Below are 12,876 nucleotides of genomic sequence, written 5' to 3'. Positions count from 1 at the left end.
GTTTTAGGGTTTAGGGTAGTGTAGGGGTGGGAGTAGTGTGGGTAGCGTAGTAGTGTTTTAGGGTTTAGGGTAGTGTAAGGGTGGGACTAGTGTGGGTAGCGTAGTAGTGTTTTAGGGTTTAGGGTAGTGTAGGAGTGGGAGTAGTGTGGGTAGCGTAGTAGTGTTTTAGAGTTTCGGGTAGTGTAGGGGTGGGAGTAGTGTGGGTAGCGTAGTAGTGTTTTAGGGTTTAGGGTAGTGTTGGGGTGGGAGTAGTGTGGGTAGCGTAGTAGTGTTTTAGGGTTTAAGGTAGTGTAAGGGTGAGAGTAGTGTGGGTAGTGTAGTAGTGTTTTAGGGTTTAGGGTAGTGTAGGGGTGGGAGTAGTGTGGGTAGCGTAGTAGTGTTTTAGGGTTTAGGGTAGTGTAGGGGTGGGAGTAGTGTGGGTGGCGTAGTAGTGTTTTAGGGTTTAGGGTAGTGTAAGGGTGGGAGTAGTGTGGGTAACATAGTAGTGTTTTAGGGTTTAGGGTAGTGTAATGGTGGGAGTAGTGTGGGTAGCCTAGTAGTGTTTTAGGGTTTAGGGTAGTCTAGGAGTGGGAGTAGTGTGGGTAGCGTAGTAGTGTTTTAGGGTTTAGGGTAGTGTAGGGGTGGAAGTAGTGTGGGTAGCGTAGTAGTGTTTTAGGGTTTAGGGTTGTGTAGGGGTGGGAGTAGTGTGGGTAGCGTAGTAGTGTTTTAGGGTTTAGGGTAGTGTAGGGGTGGGAGTAGTGTGGGTAGCGTAGTAGTGTTTTGGGGTTTAGGGTAGTGTAAGGGTGGGAGTAGTGTGGGTAGCGTAGTAGTGTTTTAGGGTTTAGGGTAGTGTAGGAGTGGGAGTAGTGTGGGTAGCGTAGTAGTGTTTTAGGGTTTAGGGTAGTGTAGGGGTGGGAGTAGTGTGAGTAACGTAGTAGTGTTTTAGGGTTTAGGGTAGTGTAGGGGTGGGAGTAGTGTGGGTAGCGTAGTAGTGTTTTAGGGTTTAGGGTAGTGTAAGGGTGGGAGTAGTGTGGGTAGCGTAGTAGTGTTTTAGGGTTTAGGGTAGTGTAGGAGTGGGAGTAGTGTGGGTAGCGTAGTAGTGTTTTAGGGTTTAGGGTAGTGTAAGGGTGGGAGTAGTGTGGGTAGCGTAGTAGTGTTTTAGGGTTTAGGGTAGTGTAGGGGTGGGAGTAGTGTGGGTAGCGTAGTAGTGTTTTAGGGTTTAGGGTAGTGTAGGGGTGGGAGTAGTGTGGGTAGCGTAGTAGTGTTTTAGGGTTTAGGGTAGTGTAGGAGTGGGAGTAGTGTGGGTAGTGTAGTAGTGTTTTAGGGTTTAGGGTAGTGTAGGGGTGGGAGTAGTGTGGGTAGCGTAGTAGTGTTTTAGGGTTTAGTGTAGGGGTGGGAGTAGTGTGGGTAGCGTAGTAGTGTTTTAGGGTTTAGGGTAGTGTAAGGGTGGGAGTAGTGTGGGTAGTGTGGGTAGTGTAGTACTGTAGTAGTGTTTTTGGGTTGGGGTAGTGTAAGGGTGGGAGTAGTTTGTTGTGTAGGTGTAGGGATAGAGATGTAACTTACCTTGCATACTTTTACCACGAGTATAGCTTTACCACGCATGCCTTTGCGTTGTAATGGCATGCGTGGTAAAAGCATACTCGTGGTAAAAGTATGCAATGTAATGGCATGCGATGTCATTGTCATCACGTTGTAATACCCGCGTTGTAATGGTATGCGTGGTATTAGAATGCGATGTAATGACATACATCCCTCCCAACTAAGAGAGAGTCTGGGCTTAATAGATACTTGGGACTTAAAACACCAGTCGGATCCCGGTTACACCTATTTTTCATATCCTCACAATAAATATGTGCGGATTGATTATATATCGTCAACTAGAGATTGTTCTGATGGGGCACAAATTAATAAATCTCTAAAGACAATCTCCGATCATAACCTGTTAGCCTTCACACTCGATATTACCAATCTTAATAGGCCACGCTCCACCTGGTCTTTCGATAGAAAACTTCTGGCAAATAAAGGCTATGTCAAATATATTAAGACATGGACTCAGGTTTTTTTTAATTGTAACCGCTATAGCGCGTCCAGGGGTATAGTATGGGATTGTTTCAAAGCTGCTCTAAGGGGGGAGACAATTAGCTTTGTCGCCAAGCGCAAGAAAGAATTAGATAAAGTCAATAACTTACAGATGCAGGAGCTGGCTAAGATAGAGGAAGAGCACACCACTTTAATAATGCGAGGTGAAGATGGGGGAACTATTCTACGAAAAATGCTTATTCTTAAAACCGAGCTTAACAGTAGGCTTACCCAGAAGGTGGCTGAGACCTCCCAGTCAAACCGTAATAAAATCTACGAAGATGGGGAGAGAGTAGGGAAGCAGCTAGCTCTACGCACTCGCCAAAAACACTCTCTTAATACAATTACTACTATCGAAGTGGAGGGTCAGAAGTATACAACACCGGAAGATATATTAGAAACCTTTAGACAATATTATAAAAAATTATATCAAAATGAAGATATGAATGATCAAGATGTAATCAGAGATGCCCTGAGGTTATGGCTAACCGAGGCTGGATCGAACAAGATCATCAATGATACCACCAGAGAAGATCTGGAAAAAAATATTACGTATATTGAATTACAACTGGCCTTGTTAGATCTGGCCTCGGGTAAAGCAGCGGGCCCTGATAAACTTCCACTAGAATTATATAAAATTCTCGGAGAACATATAACACCTTATTTATTAGACCTATTCATAGGGATTCAAGGAAGTGGCACCCCTCCTGAATCATGGAAGGAAACAAATATAGTTATTTTCCCCAAAAAAGAAAAGCCCCCAAAACTTCCATCCTCGTACCGCCCAATCTCTTTAATAAACTCTGATTCAAAGCTCTACGCGAAGATCTTGGCCAATCGGCTCAGGAGGGTCATTGAACATCTGGTCTCCCCAGGGCAGCATGGCTTTATCCCTGGTAAGGCTACCACAGATAGCGTTATTTGACATTATGAATGCGGCGAGGGGCCAGATGTCGATGATCCTGCTCGATGCCGAAAAGGCTTTCGATCGAGTTTCGTGGGAATTCTTATGGGCGGTGCTCGATCAAAACAACTTTGGGCCTTGCTTTTCTAAATCAATCCAGGCAATGTATCGGGATCCAAAGGCTAAGGTGCTAGTGATGGGCCAGGAATCTAGTTCATTTAATATATTAAGAGGAACGAGGCAGGGATGTCCATGCTCCCCAATACTGTTCGCCTTGTACATAAATCCCCTGATCCTGAAACTAATATCAAGCGAGGCAAAAGAACACGTTATGGTTGGTCTCCATGAAACTAAGATACTTGCATATGCCGATGACGTGGCGGTAGTTCCATCCAACCCCACCGAGGCAATTGCAGAAATAGAATTGATCACTCAAGCCATTGGTCAGATCTCTGGATATTCGCTCAAATCGAGATAAAACAATGGTTATTTGTACTGATAATGTTCAGTTTGACGATCCAAAGAAGGTAGACAATGCCGTATATCTTGGAATATGTATATCCCCTAAGGTAGAGAATATTAATAAACTAAATTATGACCCCCTAATTAAGACTATTAAGAAAGACCTAGAGAGGGTTGACAGTCTTCGCCTCTCAATCATTGGTAGAGGGAACTTTTTAAAAATGAATATTCTCCCTAGGCTGTTGTATTTATTCCGTGCTATCCCTTTAATAGTGGAAGATAATGTCATTAAAACAATAGAATCTCAAATGAGTACGTTTATTTGGAATTATGGGAAAGTCAGGAGGGCCTTGAACTATCTTTCCCTGCCACAGGACAGAGGCGGGTTAGCAATCCCCAATAAAATGTTTTATCTATGGGCCACTCTACTCCAGCAAATGTCACCCCTGTTTAATGCAAATACATCATGCATAAACACCGAGCAGAATGCTATACCATCGATCTACGAAGTAGCGTTAGGAAACAAAGCAAAAGGCTTTCTGTAAAGACAAATAGAACCGTCTTACTATAAGAAGGTTAAATTCAAGATTATAAATAGCGCTTGGAGAATATGGGAGAAAACCTCAAGACATCTCGCTATCTCAAAGTTTAGCAAGTATACACCATTATGGCACTCCTCTGTGTTATCTAGACAAGCTAATGACGACATTTCTAAGAGATGGGAAAAGTTGGGGGTGGTAACTGTAGGGGACTTCCTTAACAGAGACCCAGATACTAGGTTCCCCGAACCTTCAAAATAATTTCTCTTTCCCGAATACAGATATTTTTAAGTTCATTCAAGTCAATACCATCCTCAGCCTAAAAATCCCAAATATCTCTGTCGAACATTCCCCTTCTAGAACATATAAGAAAATCATCAACCAGGATAGGTGCCCTGTATGATATATTAATGGAAAGACAGAAGGATGATTTAGAACATACAGAGTCTGCATGGGCAAATAAACTTAACAATCCCAATGTCGACATGGATATGTCACTACTGCTCATATCTAAGTAATTTGTATCTTCTAACTTAAAGGCTCAATTGTACAAAACCATATATAATTTATATTATACATCTGCCAAATTATATACCTGGGGGAAAAGAGCAAATGACGAATGCCCTAGATGTGGAACAAGTCCCACGCACTTGATTCATATGTTCTATGACTGTGATAAACTAACACCCTTCAGACAAATGATATCTGTGTTCTGGGAGGAAGTGTTTGGCCACAAAGAAGCAGAATCGCCCACTCTATATTTATTAGGATACGATAACACTCTCAGGCATAATAAGGAAGAGGAAACATGTCTGTTTTTGGGCACGGCAGTCTACAGAATAACTCTAGCAGCTCGCTGGAAGGAGGCCGATCCCCGAATTTTCAAATATGGCTAAACACGCTATTTGGGGATCTATAACCAAGAAAAGGCAATATATGCAGCAAGAGGGAAAAGTACTAGATTACAAAGCAGCAAAATTTGGGAGCCAATCGATGCTTGGAATAATGGTATTAGATATGCGTAATGAAATATCGTCTCTTTCTCAGCTCCTACGCTCTGTATCCTATAGTGATTTTAAAATCTTTTATATGACAAACTTTTATGACAATATGATGTTTTAGCCATTTAACTTCTATTAATTGTATGAAATATTTATGCTGATATATGTAATATTTGTGAACATGTTTTTATCTTTTGTACAATCTTTTCGGAGTTGCTTAATAAAAATATTTTTTTTTAAAAGGAGATACAGTATTAAGCCTTGAAATGAGTGGCGTCACCACAGCCTTCTTTTATAGGAGCTTCCACTGCAGGTGACTGTGGGTGTAGCAGGAAGTCTCAGGCGATTCAATATTTTAATTAAGTGACCTCCTCAAACCTAAAGGAACCCTGAAGGCAACTTTAACAGTGATGCTGTTATTTTGAAAGATACTGCACAAGATGTATTCAGTTCATGAAATGCTAGAAAGATTTTTACAGTTGTCTGTTTCAGCTGCACATGTGGTAGGTCTTCTCTAAAAGAATGGCTGATCTGAAATCACTATCCCAATTGAGGAACAACATTTTCGTATGACCTACCCTGCCACGTCAGGATGCCAAGCTCTTAGAGAACTATATTTTTTTATTAAGAATTTCTGTGATTTACCTATCCGTCTCTAGAGGGTTGCTACCACATTAACATGAGGTGTGGACTGGTATATAAAAGGAAGACCTCTGCTAGTGTTCAGAGCTCACCAATGCAGCCCGCAGAAGTGAATGCGGTCAAGAAGGCTGCTTTCTGGTATAGAAGATTGATGTCCAAGCAGCAAAAGGTGTCTAAAATGCTTGTGTTTTAGGAAGTGAGAGAACAATATGTATATACCATTCAACAGTCTGCCGACAAGGAGGAGATAATCCAGCATTCAGTTTACACAAATAACCTATAGAATTCCACACTGCAGAGTACTGGGATGCTTTAAACAGAACTCACTAGAAAACAAATCACAGCAAAACAGAAGAAACGTGAAATTAGGAGAGTATCTGAGCCGTTTATTAATAAATGTTTCACAAACACTTCAGAATTGACTGGATAAGCATTTGGAGTAACGATAAATTGACAGGATTGAGTGTCCAAAACAGTTCATTAAGGGATTTTGTAGGTGCCTTCTAAACGTAAAGTAAATGGAGTACTGACGTCCAGAAGTCGTCGTCCAAATACCATTATACATATAAGGTGGGGTTTGATCACCTGGGAGGTGGCAAATGAGTCTTCTGGCCTTTAAGTCAAAATGGCTGCCCAACAGTTTGGGGTTTTCAGACATCCACCAGCACATCTAAAACTGCCAGGTCTCAGTACAATTATATTAATTAGTCCACAGAGCATGGGAGAGGGATGGAACCTTTGGGCAGGTGCCCCATAACATCTTAAACTGAAACTAGTGCAAGATATCCTTCCAGTAGTCAGTTGCCAGAGATGGTACCAAAGTGGGAAAAAACTAATTGATCAGGGATCAGGTATTCAATCTGATCCAACATATGGAGGCTTTAAAAATCATTCTCTTCTACTAGCAGAAGGTGTGACTGTTGCAGAAGCTGGATGGTCGGCTTCTTAAGGGAGGTGTAGTATGCCAGAGGTAGATAAAGTGAAGCCATGCCCACAGTAATGATTGTATGAAATCTCTGACCAGTCCAAATTGAGGTCACCTCGTACAGTCTTATTTAAAGTCAACTCCTACAGAATCTGGGACATGTGCTCATCTAGGATGTTAGGTCCTGGCATTTCCAATGTATGTGAACCGCAAATATATCCATGTCTGGATACCCACTTCCTCAACAATTGTCTCAAGTACTGTCATGTTTGTTTTCGATATGTGGGATAAGCTGAAATAGCGGTTGAGTCAGTATGCTCTCCAGATGTGAAACCGGGGATGTGACAACATAGATGGCCCACTCCTGTAGGTCTATTGACAGTTTCAGAGATGTGGTTTGTTGATCCCACTTTCTTGTTCCCCTATACAAAACTGACTGTAATGGTGATGGTTTGCATCATCACAACCTTTGGCCTGACCACTGACAGAAGAGCTTTCAAGTATAGGAACACCTTCAGGATCAACGACAAAAACGCTTTGTGGAGGTGTGTGTCAGATTGGGACCAGAAAGTGCTTATGCACAGGTTCCCACAGTGCTTCACCACAATACTGAGAGGAGTGTCCAGCAACTGAAATTTTGGACCGAAGGCTGAACGGTTAACCCACTGACAGGCTTGGAGAAAGGATCCACGATTTGAGATATGATGTCTGAGTGGGCTAAACTGTGACAGACTTTGAAGGCTCTCCAGCAACACAGTGCTTGGCCAAGTGAAGCTGCAAAACACACAATTTAAAATGAGGAACCACCACTCTTTGGTGTCCCTGAAGCTTCTCAAACCATCAGAGCTGCACATATCTAAAAGGTACACTGTTCCATCAATAAATGGCACTCTTTGGGGTGGAGGAAATACTTTGCCAGATCAGTGTCCAAAATAGTTCTGATAAACTGGATGCTTCCTGAAGAATTTGAGAGGATTTTAATTTTATGCTCAACATAACGCTAAGATCTAAGAGGGTCCAAAGAAATAGAGAACCTACAAATAGTTCCCTGAAAGCAGCCACCACTGAAAGTGCCCCACGTAAGGGTAGCAACCAACCTTTTAAAACTGCACACAGGCTGCTTGCAGGGCCCGTACGTTTGTGCAAAACTCACATGGCTGTGTTGACAAAGGGCAGATTCTTATACAGGTAAAACAGCAAAATAGATCATTTCTATCACACTCAAGCACCAAGGATACACTATGAGGACTGTGTGCTCCTGCAAGTAGGGCCATAGAAGAACAATTGTTACTGGAGATTGGAGATGAGCCACAGAGGCAATGTCGCAGTTGGAACCTGTACAGAACGTTCCTCTGCCTGAAAATACTGTTCATCATCATCCTCACCATAGTCCTGGCATTTAATAACTAAATCAAAAGGACTGCGTGCTACCCTGAAGGAATTATCCACATCATCGTCCAAATCAGAGTCTTGCTCAGAACCCGTGGCAAACAAGGGCGATGGAGGCTGCGGATCACTTGGGATAGACAGCTGGTCAACAGGCATCTTGCGACGTTGGTGCAGTGGGTCGACGGTGGATGAGCCAGACCCGGAGGAAGGAATCGGCACCAAAGGCAAAGAAGCAAATGAAGATGCAATCATCGTCGATGGTACCGACGACGATGATGGCATAGGCGTCGACGGAGTCGTAGCACAGGAATCCACTGTCGACGGGGCCGCCGTCGACGGGGCCATCGTCGACGGGGCCATCGTCGACGGTACCACCACCGACGAAGTCGTCGTTGATGAAGCCACCGAAATCTTCGTCGTCAGCCCCGTTGACGGGGCCGACGACGAAGATTTCTTAACAACTCTCGTCGACGAAGATTTAACTGACGACGAGCGAGACTTCTTCGTCGACGACAAAGCAATAGGAATCATCGATGAAACAGTCTTGAAACTGAGGGATACCTTCGTCGACATGGATGACGACGATGTCGCCGTCGTCGATAATCCAGAAGCTGACATCGTCGTCACAGTTGCCGTCGACGAGCCGTAGACGGCAGATCTCGTCGTCGGGACGATCGTCGACGATGAAACAAATTTTTTAGCAGAAACATGATGGAAAGAAGCAAGAGACGCCTGAGAGCCAGGTCTCGGGGGCGTGGACGTAGCAGGAGGTGGAGAAGACACCGCAGGAGCCACAGATAGCGAAAGCTTCTTTTTTAGGAATGGTGAGGGCAAATCCTGCACACTGCTACATTTGGAGGCTGCTTTTGAAGGTCCAGACACTAGGCTTTCTGCATCTGAAAGTGCTGAATCCTTATCCTTAAGTCTCTGAAGCCGTAGGAGACGGCCTTCTCTGTCCTTAAGGGTTTTAGTAGATTCCAACCTCATGGTCTGGATACAGACAGTAAATGCACTTCTTGTGGGGGTCCTCAGAATAAAGACGGAGTTTCCCACAAGAAGAACAAGGTCTAAATAAGGACTTCTTACTTGAAGACATGCTGGAAATCACAGGAAAACTTGAAGTTGAGAAAACTGAGCAGAGCTCAGGGAGACTCCCTTCACATGACGTGCGGTAGAAAATCTGAGGGACTGAGCTCTGAGAAGAAGGTTCTGGAGGGGTGCTAGCGCCTGATTGGCTGTAGTTTAGACTAACATAATGACAGGAATATGTTGCAAGTGTTTTGTCTCTCTACCATATATTCCTATGTAGGAATTATGTCTGGGTATTTACTACCTTTTCTAGTACATATTTTAGGTGTTATGTTTTTGCATATATATATTATTAGTATTTTATTGCTATTTTATTTACCGTGGGACACCCACTTCGACGACGGGGAATATTCAAGCATGTGAATCTATGAAAGACACCCTAATACTGGAGAAACATGTATTCTGTGAACCCATGGAGTAAAAACCAACCATTGTTCAAAACTGCTGCCAAAGCCAATATTTCTAACCTTCTGAAAGGGGGTTGAATGATTCGGATCTTACAGATGCAGAATTCGGTGATACCCACCTCCTTTATTATATTAACCAAGTACATAGTACTAGGGTGGACAGGCTGTATGTCCACCCTAGGGTGGATACGCTCTATGAGAAGTCTCTTGATCTCCATTAGAGATCCCCTAGACATTGAGTGAGAGTTGAAGGTGTTCGTGTAAGGCTTTATTGCCAAGCCTATCCTAACCTCTGAAGTCCCCAGGAGGCACTGGTAATCTGGGTCCAGTGAAAGGAATTAAGAACAAACAAGTCCTCCACGACTTCAGAGATGTAAATCTGCAGCTATGGTGTGACAGGAGTCATATGGACACCAGTAACAATGTGTCTTCTTGGCCACTGTTGAGACCTCTATAGATTTCACTTTCGACTGATGTGCAAAAGAGAAGTCAATGCCTGTAATCTTTAGGTGAAAAGCAGCAAGAGTAAAGCATATAGAGATTATTTGGGGGTACATGTTGGTGCAGTGGGAATTATAAGACAGGAATGGAAGAGTGGATACTGTCAAACTACAACTCCTTGGCCAGCAGGAAAGAGGACAACCCTGGGCCCATCAGATACTGCTTCAATGGTATTGAGTAAGTTGGTCGTGACCGTACTGGACTGCACTGCTGCAGATGCTTATACATTGAGGAATCGCCTTCAACTTGTGAACGCACAGGCAAACAATCCATTAGATGGTTTGGTCCTGTGGTACCTCACGAATTGTTTTCTGAAGTTGATCTAGCTTAATGAGCCTTATCTTTGTTGGATAAGATAGGCACATGTCAGCGCAACAGTATATAGTTAGACAAAATGACATAAGTAATTTATAGCAACAGAGGGCACTGTTAAATAGACTACAAATAACAATTTACAGTGAATTACCGCCTCTCTCATTGTTTGTGTGGTTGAAGGAGCAGAGTTAAACCCACGTAATGACCAATCAAATGTATTAAGATTGAAGTTAAATAGATTAGGACTTTTTTTGCATCGTAAAATGAGGAAGACAGTGCCACTTGAACGGTCAAAAGCCTCTAGCAAGCTTAGAGAAAGGAGCGGACTACCACAAGGTGGGTTTGAATCCTCTCATTCTTTATTTCTCATGTTTTTCCCATAAATCACCTCTTTGTTGATCCAGGTATGAAATGTAAAGATAGAAAAATTACTTTAGCTATATTACTTCTAAATTAAATATTTGTCACCTATTTTTTATTTTACTGTTTTATGTATAAACAGAGCATCCCTGAAGTTTAAAAAAACATACTGCTAAATGTTATAAGCATGGATATTGTTAATGAAACCCATTTGAATTATAATGTGTGGTACACAATAGTACATTGCCCGCATGCAATTGTATGCCTCTCTGCTTCTATTTTACTTCACAAAATAACACATTTTAAACCATAGCCCATCTGAATAAAAATTACATTATAGTCACAGTGATAAACTAGAAGCAGAATTAATAATACAAATGGGATTAATTGCTTACATTCCGCCATCATGCCAGCACTGCAACTTAACTTTAATACTTACATGTGGGGACTGAGTTCATAGAAATTTCGGTTCCTGTATTCTTCCACTTTTTCCGGTGTATAAATGGTTAGAGATCGGTAAGGATTTACAGATATAACGACACTGCCAATGTAAGTCTGCAACAAAAAAAGAAACGTGTTTCAGCCTATTATTATCAATCCTCAACATGGATTAAAGCTTGCAGTTTTCCCCTTGTTAAGCAACTGAACTACTAAATGAGAACAATATCTAACCAGCCCTTCCCACTAAATACACATAACAGTCACTAAGAGGATGTTCATCATTTTACTTATTTTCCCTATATTAGGTTCTCTCTGTGGTTAATGACCAATTTGTAATTCTTCCTTCGAAGATGCGATAAAAACTGGATGGTTGAGTGGTGGGGGGAGAGAATCACGTAACAGAATGGTATCCTTTCCTCCATCAGTGGGGGCACAAACTAGCACCGGAAATCCATACCAAAAAATAACAAATTATATAGCATCTGATGAACTGGCCAATGGCACACAATACTTGTGGGCGAATTGATGGACATTTTTTCCTGGCTCATTTGTAATTCTCCATGAAGTCCTGTCGGTCGATTTGTACCTACTAACCAAGAGACCAAATTAGACTGGTATGGAATGGGGCTCGCATGCGACTGAATTTACCAGACACAGCCATGCTGATCATCACAAATGGAATGTGTAAGGTAAATGTCCTTTGCATGGGGTGGACCTTACTTTGATACCTCAGGCACTAGTTTCTATACCAATTTACAAGACATTTTATGGCAATGGGTTATTGCAATTCTGCATGCCTACAAAGTGGGAGTGAAGGATCATCATGATCCACTTTAGTTACTACCTGTTGTGAAACACGGGCACTTTTGATGCGCGACAACGATAACAAATACCATATTACACTGCATCTGCAAATTTTTTTACACATTAGCAGCAGATAAGTAACACAAAACTCAGAAACCAGTGTGAAGACTATTTTAACCCTTGACTCAAAAGCATTGCATTAACTCCTGCTACTGAGTGGAGATAAAGTTAAATATCAATGGGATGCCCCTATGTTCCTCAGAACCTGGGCACCAAATACTGTACAAAAAACAAAAATTGGTTCTGTTGGATACTTACATAATTGATCATATATAGAGTTGTATTACATGGTTAAATCACATTCATGGATAGCAACAAAAAAAGTATAAGAACATGATGGTCCAGACAATTTAATTACTAAGAATGATATATTTTATGGCTCTAATGCGATCAATTTCCATAAATAAAACATTAGGTGCTCGATAGGTGATAAGTGAAGATAAATGGTACTCAAACATTTGTACAAGAACGGTTCAAATCTTGAATGCGCCTGTCCAACATATTCAAATCTGTAATCTCTCATTGATAGACTAAGTTCATCAGCTCGTAATTTGCCCACAACCAGGAATGGATTATTACTGATTTTAGAACCATCAACCGTCTTAGGTAGTATGTGCTTTCTTTACATCCTAGCGGGGCATCATCAGGCCTGAATATGGAATGATCTGGAGTTGGAGAAGGACAGTATGTGACCTTAATTTCAAAAAGGTTCCCCATGTCAGTGAGTGGGCATTTCCTCACAATTTCAGAGTGGACGGCATAAAATGCTCATCGAGCATATCCTCTATATTCAGAAACAGAAGCAGTTGATGTGTTGATTAATTGGATTGCATCCAAATGCATATGGCTTGCTCAAAGGGAACGGCTGCTACTCGGTGCAATCCTGTTAGAGGAGTAAATGGAGATAGCCATCATATTTACCAATTTGTTTAGGAATACCCTATCAGTAACAAAGTACATAGATGGGCACATAAGAGAA

General features: G+C 42.0%; 1 protein-coding gene across 5 annotated transcripts in view; it reads right to left on the bottom strand.

Annotated features, from left to right (window-relative positions):
• MYO1B (myosin IB) overlaps positions 1-12,876 on the bottom strand; it is a 911,317-nt gene that overhangs the window by 720,331 nt on the left and 178,110 nt on the right. For all 5 annotated transcript variants that reach the window (XM_078680402.1, XM_078680405.1, XM_078680404.1 and 2 more), the window contains exon 3: positions 11,032-11,147. In XM_078680402.1, coding sequence (XP_078536528.1) covers positions 11,032-11,147 — 116 coding nt within the window. The remainder of the gene's footprint in view (positions 1-11,031; positions 11,148-12,876) is intronic.

This window comes from Lissotriton helveticus, chromosome 3_1 (genome assembly GCF_964261635.1).
Source record: "Lissotriton helveticus chromosome 3_1, aLisHel1.1, whole genome shotgun sequence".
Taxonomy (NCBI): Eukaryota; Metazoa; Chordata; class Amphibia; order Caudata; family Salamandridae; genus Lissotriton; species Lissotriton helveticus.
The sequence above is the reverse complement of the archived record's forward strand: the minus strand, read 5'-3'. Positions and strand labels throughout refer to the sequence as shown.